The sequence below is a fragment of the Mytilus edulis genome, chromosome 13 (assembly GCF_963676685.1).
Source record: "Mytilus edulis chromosome 13, xbMytEdul2.2, whole genome shotgun sequence".
Lineage (NCBI taxonomy): Eukaryota > Metazoa > Mollusca > Bivalvia > Mytilida > Mytilidae > Mytilus > Mytilus edulis.
The window spans coordinates 16,357,407-16,376,633 of NC_092356.1; the positions used below are offsets into that span (position 1 = coordinate 16,357,407).

Below are 19,227 nucleotides of genomic sequence, written 5' to 3' on the forward strand. Positions count from 1 at the left end.
TTTTTTAAAACTTTGATCAAAATTCCAAAAATCTAAAATTTCAAAACTTTTTAAAACTTTGAATTGATAAGTGTTACACGGACCGCAATCTAATTAAAATATTGATCTCTGATTACGTTATACTACATATGAGTAGTATAACGGAATTGAGTAGTATAACGTATTAAATCAGAGATCAATATTTTAATTAGATTGATTTAGAGGTTGGTTGATCCGGTGCTTACAAACATGTTCAATTTTGCTTTATGTGCCTGTTCAAAGTCATGAGATTGTAATTCCAACGTGGTTCGCCTTTTAGTTGTTATCATAAATCAGGCCTAAGTTGCTTTTTTCTCTTTAGAAATTAGGAACTTTTTGTGATATTGGGATCATGAGGGTTTTTGATATGATTTCATTTATTTCTCAATTCTTTAATTTCTTAGAAGATTTTTCTCTATTCTTATTATAATTGGGGTTTTTTTTCAGAACCTCAGTATTCTCTATTCCAAGTATTCGTTATTATTTTCAGGCTATTTTTCGTTATTCTATTATTTTCAGGCTATTTATTCTGCACTTTTACCCATGATTTTCTATCCTGTATACCCGACCATCCAGAATATCTCTATATACATGATATAGTACGAGTTTTGCTCATTCTCGAAGGTAACCTCCAGTTACTTACGTCCTTGTCCTTCAGTGTCTCATTATCGACTATACATGATGCACATTTCTTTATTCTTATATTCAGCCTGTTATACATGAATCTGTAAAAATGCATATGCCGTTATTTAACTGTTTGCAGTATGAACACATACTTATAATCAAACAGATAATTGACATACAGATTGGATATTTACCATACCAACACAGGCACTTGTCTCCAAAAAAAGAAATCCTTTACATATTAAGGTATATATAGGATTTATTTTTGCGACAAAAGCCTGTGCATACCAACCCCGGATCTGTTTACTCAATTCTACGCTTGCAAATTGAATATTGACCTTACCAACCCCGGATATTTTTACCTAATGAACCGAGCAGAGCATGGTTTCGGTCTATGCGAAGTGCAATTCTCATTGCAAATGCCTTCTCTTACTATTATACGACTTTTCCTAATGGACTAGGCACGCAATTGTCTATTAATACACTTTCTTGTGTGATTATCTGGAATATTCAATTCGTGTTCTCATACGATCAGTACTAGTATACTTCAAATAAGTAATCTTAAGCTGTCTCGTCGAACAGTAATTAATTCATAATTAATTGACATTAACAATCGAAAAAACAAAAAAATAACGATACCGCCTCGCCCCCGCTTGTCATTTGTCACTTCCTTTGAACCCAGGAATCCAGGAGGTACGACACGTTAATATTGTTAATATCTCTGGCTGTGATAATTCTTCATCAGGAAAACAGAGCGGTTGGTACAAAAGTCGTTATTTGAATTAAGGGGATACAGTCAGATCGACCTGTTATTTTTGGACGGTCTTTGTTTTTTTAATTTTTAACCGGATTTTTGTGACAAAATGTCAGTTATTGATTTAGGGATGTACGGCGGGCGGGCGGCAGCCAAATGTTGTCCGTGCATTTACTCATCAACCGTTCAACCAAAGCTTGGTTGTTACTGACAACAAAATGGAGGTCAAGTTCATTAATGACAATTTTGACCTTTACCGTTCAGGAGTTATGGTTCTTGAAAGATTGAAAAATGGCGTTTCCAGTCCTGTCCGTGCATTTACTCCCGAACTGTTCAACCAAAGCTTTAAAAAAAATTGTATTTTGTTACATATGACAAAATGGAGGTCAAGTTCAATAATGACGATTTTGACTTTTACCGTTCAGGAGTTATGGTTCTTGAAAGATTGAAAAATGGTGTTTCCAGTCGTGTCCGTGTATTTACTCATACACCGTTCAACCAAAGCTTTTCAAATTTAAATATGTTGTTACTGGTGACAAAATTGAGGTCAAGTTCAATAATGGCGATTTTCATTTTTCTGTTCAGGAATAATGGTTCTTGAAAGATTGAAAAAATGAATTTCCAGTCATGTTGTTGCATTTACTCATGAACCGTTCAACCAAGGTTCTAAAATTTTAATATGTTGTTACTGATGACAAAATGGGGGTCAAATTTGATATTGACGATTTTCACTTTCACCGTTCATCAGTTATGGTTCTTGTGATATTGAAAAATGCCAAGACACAAATAAATGTTAATAAATCCGGTATGCTGTCGCTCTGAAAGCCTCTTGTTTAATTTAAATTGCTTAATGCATCACAAAGTTAGCAAAATATGTAATTTGCTGACTGCATCAAACGTGGCACATAGCGTGCAAACTTTTGGATTATAACACACACATAATACGTGTATCAGCATTTTTAAAAATAACATTTTAATTCTGCTAATCTACTGATGAAGGTCATATTGTTTACTTCAGACGAGGAAACAAATTTTCTGAAGAATTATGGGGCAAAACAAGGACAATTGTAAGACAGGTGAAGTGGTCATTCATCGGTCAAGCGTTGTCATAATGGTCATTTAATTTCATAACTAACGCCAGGATTTTTTATTAAACGAAAAGAAATGGCCACATGGTCATTCCTTATCTTCAAGAAAAGAGTTGATGCAACTATACAAGACATTTAGAATACTATAGAGAAAATATGTAAGTGATTTCAGCAATTGTTAAAGGATGCGTATATGCAGGGAAATACTGACAAGAAACTGGGATCATCTTTGTTGTCTTGAATATCACTCATTCACTGTCGATAGTATATATACAATACGTTTTCCCGCTTAAATAAAATTATCCTTGCCCAAACTCATAATAAAAGCCAATTAATTCATTTCTCTTCATATCGTTTTCTGATTTGTTTTCTTCTAAGATTTTGTTGAAGAAGGCATATATCGTTTGCAGTTTCTTTCAAATTATTTACAACTAATCAAGCACTATATAACATGATATATAAATGATGTTTTCTAAACTTCGTTTTGTTGTTTGGTTGCTGTTTTATGTTAACTACCGGATGTCTCCTTTTTATATATGAGGGTTCCGATGTGGTTTTTACAGAACAGAGAAATATATTTGGTAAAAAGGCCATACATGCAGACTATAAGGGACTAAAAAATAAAGATACTAGAGAAAAATACAGACCAAAAAAGAAAATGGGTCGGGAGCTAGAAATCTACAGAATAGGAATTATGGACATTTTTTTTTAAAGAAGACAGAAATGAAGGATCTTACAGACAGACCCTCGTATATATTGTTTCGATAGTTTCTTATTCTTTGAAATGCATCTTTTGTTCAAATTTTTGATCATTATCAAATTCTCCAGGCACAAAAAACGAAACCAGTATCAGAGAGTGTGCCAATGATTGGTTTATTATGAGCAAGACTTATAGTGTCTTTCTAACAAGTCCATAACAGCATTCCAACCGGGGATTTTAGGTGGAAATAACCTTACTGAGTAATCTTTAAATCGTCCCTGTAAAAAGAAAGTTACACTTTTGAATATTTAAAGATCTAAGGAGTTATCATTGTACACAACACAATTTTATTGATATCAAATTTAAGAAATACTATCTATTTAATAAAAAATTATACTTCAATTCCTATAAGCAAAAATAATGGTTTTCATGAAATGTTCTTCTTTAATATTAATAAAAAGTTTACAATCTGATATTATTATTTCAGAACCGACATGTGCCAAATATAACATCTATTCAAAATTACGAGTGAGGTGTAATCTTTTGGAACTTCTTTCTTATTGTGCATTATTTATAAAACTGAAAAATAACTTGTGAATTGTGCGTTTTGAAAACGATAGGATATAAAATATCTGAAAGCCATAAAATAAAAATTTTAATACGAATATTCTAGTTTTTTTATGAAGCGAGTTAATGAAATACATAGCCTCACCGGACACAATTACGAACGATTTTTGAACTGTAATTAATATTTTTTTTATGTAGACTACTTTTCTTGATTTTTTTATACCATAGAATTTAAGATGTATGAAGGCTTTGCATTTTGCATCATATCCCACATAAATTTTTATGCACGTTGGGATACTTTAGTAAGATTTGCGTGACCTCGTTTTACGGGTCAAGAGAGCCACATATGGACGCAATTCCGAACAGCATTATATATATTGATATATCTTGCAGAAGAAATCAATGACAACAGTCTATATTGATAAAGCATACATTAATCTTTATCTCAAACACATTTTCATAGGAAAATAAAAAGCACAAGTTTGTTTTTTACTTCAATTACTTCAGCAGTGGTTGCATCATGTGTAAAGGAAAGATTTCTGTTTTTTTTTGTTTTTGTGTAAGTTCCTCCTTTAAAGGAGCACTAAATTCAAGTTTATCCATTTCGGTGGTGTACTTATCATTCATCTATGATTTTTTTATATTGGTCAACGTTTCTTTCGGAGTTCTCTGGACTTTTCAATAGAATTAACATATTTTCTTTTGGCCATAAATAGGTTCACAAGAGTCTAAAAAACGTCAATTGAGGGGTTATTTGGGCATGATAAAAGGCATCACGCATATGAACAGAATCAGGAGATATTTTTCTTTCTATATATTAACAAAAGAAGGCAATATGCACTTACCTTTATGTATTTTTTTTATATAACTTCCAGGTCAGATTGCCGTTCTTATAATATTTTAAAAATGATTTTGTCATCGTCATCAACATTCACCAAGTGCACATAAATTGCATTATCATGAAAACAAGGGATTTTTAATAGGGTTTTTATTTATAAAATCATTTATTGATAAATATAAACAAATATGATCTCAGAGGGCAAACATTGGAAACCGTTCGTAATTGTGTCCAGTCGCAATTGCGTTCTGTGGGGCTATATATTCTTACGTTGAAACATGGATGTTCGGTTAAAGTCTGGATGGCAGCTGAACAGGAAGTGACGCACGTGTCGTCTGCTTTACATTTCTTCTGTATATCCTGTATCAAGTCTGTCTGTAAGTCAGATTCAAACATTTCCATTGTACATCCACCCATATACAGCTCTTATTTGAAAGAAAAGATGTCAATTAATACAAGAGGTTATTGATTAGGTTCCTTATTGCTATATTCAAAAAAAAATTGTGTCATTCATTAGGCAATGTTTGCCCATAACTCTATTCAGTATAAGCTCCACCCAGACCCTCAAGCTTGACAAAAATTTAACTTTTTTTTCTCTTCCTAGTTTTAATGTTCATGAAAGTAATACCAAAGTCAGAATCTGTTATGAAAAATAAAAACCTTCATGTTTTTGTAAAAAGAATTACTGAAGAGAATAATTCGATAAACATATGTCTGCTAGGGTACACCTGATCTTTCAAGAATAAGCAATATAATTATTTGTGCTCGGCTACAAACCTCCGTCGATATGGCAGTTAACATCGTATTCGTCAAACTGAATGCATTGGTCAAATCCTTTAACTTTTGGGTAGTATGAAACAAATGCGTAACACATTTCTGCCTATAACAGAAAATGTTGGCAGCTTTTTACACATTGTATGATAACTAAAACAAACACTATATTAAGTACGTTGGGACAGAACATTTTTTTCTATCCCTCCAATTTTTTTCCGAAATCCTTTTTTGGTGTACTCTATTAACCATTTTAAACCCTTTTCACGTTTGTCTGCGTTATATTATATAAAAAAAACATTAATTTACTAGAAATAAGATTTACTCTTTACTATCAATTTCTACTTTGCAATTCGCAGCGGTCCTCGATAATATCGTTTTTTTTCTCGTTTTACTTGTTTCACATTTGACTAGATGCCTTTTATAGCCGATTTGCTAATTGTTCATGGCAGATCCTAGACAATCGTTTATAACTTTTCACTTTTTTGTCTTCTGATCTTGAAGTCATATGAAACCAGTGAGTGGTGAAAAATAATGTTTATCCAATTCTTGAACAATGCATGTATATATCATAAACTTAGTCCTCTGTGCACGGTTTTATCATTTTTTACGCAAATATATCGTATAATCGTCAATTTTTTTTCTCTCTGCATGTTATGATTTAACAAATATGGCTGCTCATTAAATGCCGTGTTTTGAAGCCGAAGTTTACCGATTGTTACCTTATAGTAAACAAATAACAAAAAGCATGGGTATTGAGCACGTGTTTAACATGTTTAACATGTACAATCAGATAATTGTTTATTTTAATGACAGATTCATGCGTATTGCGATCACCGGATTTTTACGAGAAGGGTTACGCTCAGGTCACTATGAATACGGAAAATATGTCGGCGAATTGCTTCCTGAAAGCAAGCAATTAAAAATAAGTAAACTTCTTCTAAATGTGGACAAATTAAAGAACTTTCCTAAAAAAAAAAGTATATGTACATAAGTTGTATAATGCAAAGTATCCATTTAGTTATAAAAAACATATGCATATTTTTTTTTTAATTTGAGGTTTCTTATGACTTTAATGGATAATTGAGTATGATTGCCAATGAGACACCTTTCCACTGGTGCGCTAAAACCGCGACCAATATGCATATAAATGTATGTTCAGATGTATTTTATACAACAGGGATTCATATCGGATTACTGGTACCAAACCTTACATCAGATCCTTCTCCCCAATATATCGTATGGTTCTTACCACCGGAAGTAAACCAACAGGATAGTTTAACTTCATCACCTAGTAAAAATTAAAAAAAATTTTTTACAAATGTTCTAGTAATTATACTACTCTCGAACAATTTTTCCCGGATCTTAATTTATATAATTTTGGATTGTCTAAAAAATAACGAACCCACGCCTTGTATGAGAGCCAGTTTTGTTTTGTTTTTTTGCTCACTGATTATACTTAAATAATTTGTAAAAAAAGATAGAATGATTCGAATGATCAACATTAATTTTCAAAAAAGAACATTCGAAATGGCTAGATCTGCGCCTGCAAACAACTACAAAACAGTCGACACCGAGCGTCATTTGTATGCCTTCGACCTTTAAGATTACCCGTAAAGTTGCTGTACGAATAATGAATTAAAGTTATAATGAAATAAGGGTTGTTATATTATTATGATTATCAATACCTGGTCGTACTTCAACTGGTGGATCATGGAAGTGTAATGGAGACTTGTGATAGTTGTATACAGAATCATGAGCTATTTCTCGGATCAGTCGTCCATTACGATATATTTCAAACTTTCCTGCAACTCCTGTACGGAAATTACAACAACAAAAAAAGACGAGCGAGAAAATTAAAAAAAATACTGATAAGAACAATCTTTGCTTAAAATTCGAATAACCGGAATAATATATTGAATGGGTCTGTATAAAGTAGATGCTGCTTTTTGAAGAAAGCGTGATGTTTCATTTCATTGTTTTCAAGAGAAGAATAAAGATTCCATATGGTACCATGTTTATGTCTGTAAAAAATCCGACTTTAGACCTCGGAACCCTTTTAATTCTGTTAAAGTGCATTATCAGGATAGATCTAGACATCTCAGACAGCATCATCTGTACTGTATCGTCAAAGCTTAAGATCAGTGGCGGATCCAGAAATTCTCATAAGTGGGGGCCCACTGACTGACCTAAGATGGGGCCCGCTCCAGTCACGCTTCAGTGATTCCCTATATGAGCAACCAAATTTTTTCCCAAAAAGGGTGGGCCCGGGCCCCCTGTCCCCCCCCCCTAAATCTGCCTCTGAAGATTCCAAAACATGTATACCATTTGAATACCAGATAGAGAGTAGAAAAATATATATAATTTACATATTCACAAATTAGATGCATGCCTTTCAAAAAGTACACGAAATCCAGTGGCTTTTTTTTTTAAACACAACCCCTTAATTAATCCTTCATATATATGTATATATATATATAGAGCTACCGTCTCATCAATTTCTTGTAACAAACTTGATACTAATGGAGCTGTAGTATGATTCGTTCCTGGAAAACAGCTTCAACATATTTATATTACTTGTAGTACCAGACACGAATAGAATGCACTTATGGATTATGCTTACCTAAGTTGTGCATATGGATATAAGTTTTTGTTAGATAGATTGGATGAGGAAGCATGCGCTGTGTACATGTCTCACTACAACTTCCGTTCAGCAGAAAATGGTCACTCCGAACAGGAATTTCAAGATCGTTTTGTCCAATCTGCACGTTTCCAACTTCATTTTTCCTAAGCTTGTTTGTATAATAAAGTCTTATACCAGAGTTATCTGAAAAGACCGTAGTTCAAGCCAATAATATGACAAATAGCATCCTCCATCAAAAAAGCAAAAATTAATAGGAATCATTCAGAGCAAACTCTGAATTTGTCCACTGACAGTTAGTCTGGTCAAATATAGGTGTTCACCGCTTGAATACTGCAAATTTGGTTTCATTTATTTTCGTGGGTACCAATTTTCGTGGATTAAAGAAGACTAACATGTTCGTGGTTTTGCCAAAGTTTGCATGCTAGCTTGAAGGAAAATTGTCATTCGTTTCAAACGCTTAATGTCGTGGTTAACCTATATTTAAACGAAATCCATGAAAATTGGTATCCAACGAATAATAACGAATCAACAGTATATTTAGTGCACGAATCCACAGTAACTACAGTATTCGAACTGTTGTGATATTACTTGAACATTCAAAGTATCGGTTTTCTTTTTCATTATTGGTACGTATGACCGAACTCATAATAATTGCAATAATGTTATACACAGACAGTTACTCTCAAAATTTAGACTGAGTGATCATTGATTTCCCTAGGCATTGAATTGGGAATGTACAGAAACATTCCAAGAGCACAAAGATTATTTAAAAAATGTGGAGTCCTTGATGACGAATTTCATGTCTTGTTGTATTGTGACATTAACATAGCATTGTGTTCTAATTTTTTTGCTTATCTAAAAGAATATGTACCATTATTTCAACATCTTGATGCATTTAATAAACTAAAACACATTTTAAACTCCATTCCGGAACTTGTTTGTCATATTGGAGTCTTCATTAAGCAGTCTTTAGAACTGAGGGGGTCAGACCCATGTCAGACAAGCTCATGATTGTGTTTTATACATCAATTTATAATTTGAACTCTTAAAATATCACGGGGGGTCTCTTCCTATATAAAGGTATATACATATGTGCCGCTGGAATGGGTCCCTTTTTTGATCCGTCAAATATATCAATGGGGTGCAATTTTACCGAGGAAATATATCAATAGGTAGTAATTGACCGATTGTGATATATCAATGGGTGATAAATATGAATGGGTTATGATTTCGCTGTGAAATATATGTATAGGTAGGGATTTCACAATTATTCAATATATGAATGGGGGTGTTTTTAAAATCCCAGCTGCACACCTGTACCCAAAATCCCATGTTGAGACCCCCCCCCCCCCCCGTGTAAAATATGTTCTATTATATTATATTGTATTGTATTTCATTGTATTGCATTGTATTTAAAATGTATAATTGTTTGTTTGTATTCCTTGACCCTTATGGGTGTAATTTTGCAATAAAGATATTTAATATGAGGCAGGCATTACCTGTAAATGGGGACGAAGTCTGTATGAATTATTTTTTTGTAACTTAAATATTTGTTTAAAAAAAAGGAAACGGAAATACCGTAACGTTTCCGATTTTGGTTCTGTTGTTAGGGATTTAGTTGTGACGTTATTTAAATTATGACGTCATATTAAGCTGGTTCTCGACTGACTACTACACTTTGTTCATATACTTAGTAGTAAATACAGATAAATTGTATGTGTAATACAATCAATGGCAAGCGTGCTGTATCAGCCACCCGTGATGATATCGATATCAGCACGGTTGCAAAAGCTTTATCACACCTTTAATCTGTATGACGTCACGTCATCGATTGCAGTCACCGTTGCAAAGGCTTGTTTATCAAAACCCTAATCTGTATGACGTCATTTCAATCCTCCTCTGTATATAATAAAGTGTATATGATATGGCTTTTTCAATATCACACACCGTATCAACCCTCAACCAATATAATCCCTCGAGCTCTATATAATAAACACAGAATATCTCAATATATACACGTTATATTAAAAAATTTCAAACTGTATAATAGAGTGAATAATGTCAATTAACACTAAGTTTTAATTTAATCTGCTTTTGATATGTTTCATTGTTTGGAAACTATTTGTTGATAAGTACCTTTTTCTATTTATATTGGTCAAATCGTTTCTATGATCATGTTTTATAAAGGTTAATTTTGAAACGAAAGGGGATGGAACAATAGAGAGAACCATGTGACGCATCGGTACCCGCTCTCGATCTACGAGCAGCGGCGGGTAAATGTATGTTGTCATGATTACTGTTTTGTAAATATGCTTTATGAACTGTGCTTGTATATATGTTAGATGGAAAAATAAAGTATGGGATCAAGTATGTGAACGTTCATGTATCCACCAGTCTCGTGTATTGATTTACCACAACTTTCCAGTATGGAACATCTGCCATCTAAAACGGGCCTAAATTGTTTGGATTGTAAATTAATACTGTTATTCATTTTCGATGTTAAAGAAATTCTAAACACGTCAAATAAGAAGAAAATTCTAAACGTGTCAAATACATTAGCAGAACTAGGATCTTCAATATTAGCACCATACCTGTTAGATTCGAATCCAAGTTGTAATTATTCCAATGGATTTGTATAGACATGTACTTGTAAGAGTTCTTTCCGAACCGGATACCAGTATCAGGATACGTACAAGTCTTCCCATCAACCCCTATTGTCCACTGAGCCAACCAGCTTCTACATCTGCCATCATATGTTCCACATTCATGTGGTTCCTGTTCAGATTACACGAAGTTGAACTTCACCAACATTTTTCAAAGTGAATTATTATTTTCCAACATGATGATCCGAGATATATATAGCCTCGTTAAAATTAAGACATTGTTAATAATTGTAAACTGAATGTATACAGTCTTCTTTTGTTATTTGTTTTCTCTTATAAAACTTGCTGATATTTGTTGGAAAGAAGTTGTCCACTTGCAATACGTTTTCACACAGCATGTTTGTGTTTATCGATCTATATCAGTACAGTTTATTTTTAAATTTTAATGCTATTTATAGTAATTATAGTACACAGCCAAACACCAGTATGTGGTAAACAACTCTAACTATACTTACAAATATATTGACGTCAAAGTCACAGCTAAACACCAGTATGTGGTGAACAACTCCAGAGTGTTAAAAACTAAACTTACAAATATATTGACGTCAAAGTCACAGCCAAACACCAGTATGTGGTGAAAAACTCCAGAGTGTTAAAAACTAAACTAACAAGTATATTGACGTCAAAGTCACAGCCAAACACCAGTATGAGGTGAACAACTCCAGAGTGTTAAAAGCTATACTTACAAATATATTGACGTCAAAGTCACAGCCAAACACCAGTATGTGGAGAACAACTCCAGGGTGTTAACCAGATGCTCCACACGGCGCAGCTTTATACGACCGCAGAGGTTGAACTCTGAACGGTTGGGGCAAGTACGGACACAACATTCAAGCTGGATTCAGCTCTAAATTTGGATTGTGATTAAATAGTTGACACATCATAGGTTTCTGACACAGAATGAATGTGGTCTAATAAACTTAAAATTTTTGTTTTGCCTTTGAGCAATTCACTATGCTGTTGAATATTAATCCTCTCAAAAAAATGTTAAATTTCAAATGAGAAAAATTGAACCCCCCCTCAATTTTTTTTTCACATCCCCTTTTTCTTTATTCCAAAACCGATCTCAATTCAAATTTCTAATGGAGTTTCAACAATAATTACTCATTTAAATACATCATAAAATATTAAAATGTAAAAAAAAGTGCTTGTTATCACTGAATGGTAAAGATTGTTTTAATTTATCAGTTGGTAGTAAAAGTGAATATACATTGTATATTGTATAAAACAATGATTTAAGTTGATTCAACTACTATTCTGGACAAAGAAAGATAACTCCAAATGAAATTGTGCAATTAGATATTTCTTGCTATTGCGCAATACTGTGCAATTGAAAATACTTGCTATTGCACAATACTGTGCAATTGAAGATTTCTTGCTATTGCGCAATACTGTGCAATTGAAGATTTCTTGTTATTGCTGAGTACTGTGCAATTGAAAATTTCTTGCTATTGCACAATACTTAATATAATAATTTTGGATCCTGATTTGGACCAACTTGAAAACTGGGCCCATAATAAAAAAATCTAGGTACATGTTTGGATTCAGCATATCAAAGAACCCCAAGAATTCATTTTTTGTTGAAATCAAACTAAGTTTAATTTTGGACCCTTTGGACTTTAATGTATACCAATTTGAAAACAGGGCAAAAAATTAAGAATCTACATACACAGTTAGATTTGGCATATCAAAGAACCCCATTTATTCAATTTTTGATGAAATCAAACAAAGTTTAATTTTGAACCCCGATTTGGACCAACTTGAAAACTGGACCAATAATCAAAAATCTAAGTACATTTTTAGATTCAGCATATCAAAGAACCCCAAGGATTCAATTTTTGTCAAAATCAAACTAAGTCTAATTTTGGACCCTTTGGACCTTAATGTAGACCAATTTGAAAATGGGACCAAAAATTAAGAATCTACATACACAGTTAGATTCGGCATATCAAAGAACCCCAATTATTCAATTTTTGATGAAATCAAACAAAGTTTAATTTTGGACCCTTTGGGCCCCTTATTCCTAAACTGTTGGGACCAAAACTCCAAAAATCAATACCAACCTTCCTTTTATGGTCATAAACCTTGTGTTTAAATTTCATAGATTTCCATTTACTTATACTAAAGTTATGGTGCGAAAACCAAGAAAAATGCTTATTTGGTCCCCTTTTTGGCACCTAATTCCTAAACTGTTGGGACCTCAACTCCCAAAATCAATACCAACCTTCCTTTTGTGGTCATAAACCTTGTGTTTAAATTTCATTGATTTCTATTTACTTAAACTAAAGTTATTGTGCGAAAGCCAAGAAAATGTTTATTTGGGCCCTTTTTGGCCCCTAACTCCTAAAATGTTGGGATCAAAACTCCCAAAATCAATCCCAACCTTAATTTTGTGGTCATAAACCTTGTGTTAAAATTTCATAGATTTCTATTCACTTTTACTAAAGTTAGAGTGCAAAAACTAAAAGTATTCGGACGACGACGACGACGCCAACGTGATAGCAATATACGACGAAAAAATTTTCAATTTTTGCGGTCGTATAAAAACTATACTTACAAATATATTGACGTCAAAGTCACAGCCAAAAACCAGTATGTGGTGAACAACTCCAGAGTGTTAAAAACTATACTTACAAATGTATTGACGTCAAAGTCACAGCCAAACACCAGTATGTGGTGAACAACTCCAGAGTGTTAAAAACTATACTTACAAATATATTGACGTCAAAGTCACAGCTAAACACCAGTATGTGGTGAACAACTCCAGAGTGTTAAAAACTAAACTTACAAATATATTGACGTCAAAGTCACAGCCAAACACCAGTATGTGGTGAACAACTCCAGAGTGTAAAAAACTATACTTACAAATATATTGAAGTTAAAGTCACAGCTAAACACCAGTATGTGGTGAACAACTCCAGAGTGTTAAAAACTATACTTACAAATATATTGACGTCAAAGTCACAGCCAAACACCAGTATGTGGTGAACAACTCCAGAGTGTTAAAAACTATACTTACAAATATATTGACGTCAAAGTCACAGCCTAACACCAGTATTTGTTGAAAAACTCCAGGATGTTAAAGACTAAACTTACAAGTATATTGACGTCAAAGTCACAGCCAAACACCAGTATGTGGTGAACAACTCCAGAGTGTTAAAAACTATACTTACAAATATATTGACGTCAAAGTCACAGCCAAACCTCCAGGGTGTTAAAAACTAAACTTACAAATATATTGACGTCAAAGTCACAGCCAAACACCAGTATGTGGTGAACAACTCCAGAGTGTAAAAAACTATACTTACAAATATATTGACGTCAAAGTCACAGCCTAACACCAGTATTTGTTGAAAAACTCCAGGATGTTAAAGACTAAACTTACAAGTATATTGACGTCAAAGTCACAGCCAAACACCAGTATGTGGTGAACAACTCCAGAGTGTTAAAAACTATACTTACAAATATATTGACGTCAAAGTCACAGCCAAACACCAGTAGGTGGTGAACAACTCCAGAGTGTTTAAAACTAAACATACAAATATATTGACGTCAAAGTCACAGCCAAACTTCAGTATGTGGTGAAAAACTCCAGGGTGTTAAAAACTAAACTTACAAGTATATTGACGTCAAAGTCACAGCCAAACACCCGTATGTGGTGAACAACTCCAGAGTGTTTAAAAAACTATACTTACAAATATATTGACGTCAAAGTTACAGCTAAACACCAGTATGTGGTGAACAAATCCAGAGTGTTAAAAACTAAACTTACAAATATATATTAACGTCAAAGTCATAGCTAAACACCAGTATGTGTGAACAACTCCACAGTGTTAAAAACTATACTTATAATATATTGACGTCAGAGTCACAGCCAAACACCAGTATGTGGTGAAAAACTCCAGAGTGTTAAAAACTAAACTTACAAATATATTGACGTCAAAGTCACAGCCAAAAACCAGTATGTGATGAACAACTCCAGAGTGTTTAAACTATACTTACAAATATATTGACGTCAAAGTCACAGCCAAACACCAGTATGTGGTGAACAACTCTAGAGTGTTTAAAACTGTACTTACAAATATATTGACATCAAAGTCACAGCTAAACACCAGTATGTGGTGAACAACTCCAGAGTGTTAAAAACTAAATTTACAAATATATTGACGTCAAAGTCACAGCCAAACACCAGTATGTGGTGAAAAACTCAAGGGTGTTAAAAACTAAACTTACAAGTATATTGGCGTCAAAGTCATAGCTAAACACCAGTATGTGGTGAACAACTCCAGAGTGTTAAAAACTATACTTACAAATATATTGACGTCAAAGTCACAGCCAAAAACCAGTATGTGGTGAACAACTCCAGAGAGTTAAAAACTAAACTTACAAATATATTGACGTCAAAGTCACAGCCAAACACCAGTATGTGGTGAACAACTCCAGAGTGTTAAAAACTATACTTACAAATATATTGACGTCAAAGTCACAGCCAAACACCAGTATGTGGTGAACAACTCTAGAGTGTTAAAAACTATACTTACAAATATATTGACGTCAAAGTCACACCCAAACACCAGTATGTGATGAAAAACTCAAGGGTGTTAAAAACTAAACTTACAAGTATATTGACGTCAAAGTCAGTCAAACACCAGTGTGTGGTGAACAACTCTAGAGTGTTAAAAACTATACTTACAAATATATTGACGTCAAAGTCACAGTCAAACATCAGTATGTGGTGAAAAACTCCAGGGTGTTAAAAACTATACTTACAAATATATTGACGTCAAAGTCACAGCTAAACACCAGTATGTGGTGAACAAATCCAGAGTGTTAAAAACTAAACTTACAAATATATTGACGTCAAAGTCACAGCCATACACCAGTATGTGGTGAACAACTCCGGGGTGTTAAAAACTATACTTACAAATATATTGACGTCAAAGTCACAGCCATACACCAGTATGTGGTGAACAACTCCAGAGAGTTAAAAACTAAACTTACAAATATATTGACGTCAAAGTCACAGCCATACACCAGTATGTGGTGAACAACTCCAGAGAGTTAAAAACTAAACTTACAAATATATTGACGTCAAAGTCACAGCCAAACACCAGTATGTGGTGAACAACTCCAGAGTGTTAAAAACTATACTTACAAATATATTGACGTCAAAGTCACAGCCGAAAACCAGTATGTGGTGAACAACTCCAGAGTGTTTAAAACTATACTTACAAATATATTGACGTCAAAGTCACAGCCATACACCAGTATGTGGTGAACAACTCCGGGGTGTTAAAAACTATACTTACAAATATATTGACGTCAAAGTCACAGCCAAAAACCAGTATGTGGTGAACAACTCCAGAGTGTTAAAAACTATACTTACAAATATATTGACGTCAAAGTCACAGCCAAACACCAGTATGTGGTGAACAACTCCAGGGTGTTAAAAACTATACTTACAAATATATTGACATCAAAGTCACAGCCAAAAACCAGTATGTGGTGAACAAATCCAGAGTGTTAAAAACTATACTTACAAATATATTGACGTCAAAGTCACAGCCAAACACCAGTATGTGGTGAACAACTCCAGGGTTACCTATCAGTCCTTCGAAGGCGATTGCATTATAATCTTGATCGTCTGGTACCTTTTGATACGAAGACATGAATAATATATAGAAGATATACAGAAGAATAACAAAAGACATACTAAAGATATATGTAGAATAATAGGTAGTTTCGTTTTTAACACTGACTATATCATGTGGAATATCTAGACGAGCCCGTTAGGGCGAGTTGAGATATTCCACATGATATAGTCAGTATCAAAAATCGGTAATTATGACGTCACACAATGTATTGCCTAATATTTTCAGTGATACAGCCAGTACGTTGATACTCGAAAATATTAGGCAGTAAAGGGGAAATATACGAATTACCGATAAATACAAAAGAATTCCAGAAAACATATTTATTTTATATAGAGATATGGAAAATATACAAATTGTATACTGAAGATACTGATCGAATATATTCGGAAGCTTAATGCATGTGCATAAGATTGATTGATAGATAGCTGCTTAGCATCCAGTGGCAAATGTGTCATATATATTCAGGAATTGAAAAGAATAAATTAGCTATCATGCATAAGGTATTCTAGTAATCATGAGTCCATAAGGAGGGTCTGCCATGAAAAATTTGGACTGCCACTGGAAAATGAGGCTATTTTTTATGGCAAAATAATTTTAAACCTTAAAGAGTTATTGCAAGGGTTCAGAAAAAGAGGCACAAACTCTCTATCCGGAGGCATCGGATTTAGCGTCTCCCTTTTAACCGACGTGGATTCGTACTTATACATCCCGTACAGACAACCCTGTGGATATGCAAAAGATGAAAGGAATGTATAGAAACAAGAACGGATCCAAAAAGGGGAGGGGGGGTTCTAACCCCCTTTTTTGGGACGATCAATGCATTTGAATGGGGACATGTAGTTGGACCCCCCCCCCCTTTTTTTGTCCTGGGTTAGGAACCCCACTTTTTAAAATGGCTGGATCCGCCCCTGAGAAATGCCAAAGGAATACAGAAGATATACGTATCTGCACTTTTGAAATAAATAATTTGACATTTCTATTTATCTTAGAAAATATATACGATAACGTATTACAGACTAGATAAGGCTAATTTCTTATGCATAGATTATACATACTATCATTCAAACACGTACACATTTACCTTGAATTGTTGACAAACATAATGCGTTAATTTCTGTGGTACAGGTTGTTCTGGAATTCGTATGTCCAAGTGTTTCACATTTCCATCTGTCGGTAGTTTACAAACAGATTGAACACAAATTACAAGTAATGAAATTAAACAAATAAATGACCACATTCGTTATGATGGTATCGCAAATCCCACTTCCTATAAGATTGGAAATTTTTATCAATGGAACTTATCTATCTGTCAAGTTCCGGTTGATCTAATTGAACTTTTTATACAATATTATTCCGTAATTTGCTATCCTTCCAACCTGAGACTACTATAACCCATGGTGGTGTCAGTTCCAACCAAAGTTATCTAACCATATGTTGACGCCGTCGATGTTAGAAAAGCAAAAACCGATGGCTCTTCTTCCGTCGCAGGCGTGAAATAAATGGGGAATGATTATGTGTCCATGGGACGCAGATGATGCCCCCGCTTGCATATCATATAGTTATAAAAGGGACATAACTGACGAACAGAAGCAGTGACTTTATCCAAATGTATACTTGATCTGAGTTTTGAGGTAATAAGTATTGTGTATAAGTTTCATAAATTTGGTTGATGCAAAAGTTTAAGAAAAGAAACAAAAATTCAGCAATTTTTCCATTTGTAAAGAGGCAAACTCTAAAATGTTAAAGCGACGCCACCAAAATTCAAAATTGTTTTATACTTTGTTGTAATAAGCATTATGTATAAGTTTCGTAGCATTTTGTTGAGTCAAACTAAAGTTGCAAAACGGAAACGAAAAATTCAGCATTTTTTTCATTTGCAAAGGGGCATAACTCTACAAAATTCACTTGATCTGTATTTAGCGGTAATAAGTATTGTGTAAAGTTTCATAAAATTTGGTTGATGCAAACTTCAGTTTATGAACGGAAACCAAAAAATCAGCATGTTTTCTATTTGTAAAGGGCCATAACTCTAGAACGTTAAAGTGACGGCACCGATATCCAAACTTGATCTATGGTTTGTGGTAATAAGCATTGTGTATAAAATTCATAACATTTGGTTGAGGCATACTAAAACTAGAGAACAGACACCAATTTTGGGACATGCGTACCCCCCGGGGGGTAAAACTTAATGGCATAACAATCGAAGCAGAAATACTCTAGTGAGTGTCATGAAAGGGACACGTATCTGCTATTAGTGATTTACATTCTGGTTCTGCCTAATAATGTCAAAGCAGTGGTATTAACTTTTGAAAAGTGTTGATGTCTACAATCCATTTAAGGTCAAGTGACAGTAAATGGGCTATGTCACAGATTTCAGTAAAATTTTGCATACAACTCTGGCTCGATGAACTTCAACTAAAAATCGAAATAATAATGCATTTATCTCATTTATCATTTAAAATATTACTGATTGAATTTTTACAAAATTGGTGAGCATTTGTATAGAAAGCACATAAAATCGGCATAAAACCTTCTAAAATTTGTCTTAAAATTACAAAATCTCTAATTCTACTCCATAGATTTTTCTTAAAAAACTATATGTTGTTGATACATAAATTACTGTTATAATGATATAAATTAAAGATAGGGTCACCGACTTCGTTTTTACGGTATACGTCATTCAATGTTGTGTTCTTTGTGAAAAAATACTATAAAACGTCGAAATAATCGAAACGTCGCCGTGTTGCCGGCCGTAAAACGTTGATTTTTGACGTTTTTCACTGCAAACAAGGTGAACAAAATGATTTTTAGACAACAAACGAAGTCGGTGACCCTATCTTTATTTTGCATCATTATAACGGAATTTTATGTGTCAACAACATACAGTTTTTAAAGAAAAATCTATG

The 19,227-nt window shown here is 33.6% G+C and overlaps 1 protein-coding gene across 1 annotated transcript; it reads right to left on the reverse strand.

The window, feature by feature from the left end:
* Positions 1–3,338: 3,338 nt before the first annotated feature.
* On the reverse strand, positions 3,339–17,621 carry LOC139501123 (dopamine beta-hydroxylase-like). Its single transcript, XM_071290104.1, has 9 exons — positions 17,403–17,621; positions 16,208–16,318; positions 10,596–10,779; positions 7,984–8,187; positions 7,049–7,174; positions 6,575–6,651; positions 5,367–5,469; positions 4,860–5,014; positions 3,339–3,462 (listed from the first exon to the last, which is right to left on the reverse strand). The coding sequence occupies exons 1-9, from the start codon at positions 17,556–17,558 to the stop codon at positions 3,361–3,363; spliced, it is 1,218 nt and encodes a 405-aa protein (XP_071146205.1). The 5' UTR covers positions 17,559–17,621; the 3' UTR covers positions 3,339–3,360.
* Between the last annotated feature and the right edge of the window lie 1,606 nt (positions 17,622–19,227).

Excerpts from the sequence above, each read along its gene's own strand:
- LOC139501123 (XM_071290104.1), bottom strand. The coding sequence starts at position 17,558 with ATGTGGTCATTTATTTGTTTAATTTCATTACTTGTAATTTGTGTTCAA. Across the intron at positions 10,780-16,207 it reads ACTTTGACGTCAATATATTT|GAACCACATGAATGTGGAAC; the intron begins GTAAGTATAGTT and ends TAATCTGAACAG. Across the intron at positions 7,175-7,983 it reads TATCCATATGCACAACTTAG|GAGTTGCAGGAAAGTTTGAA; the intron begins GTAAGCATAATC and ends ATTTCCGTACAG.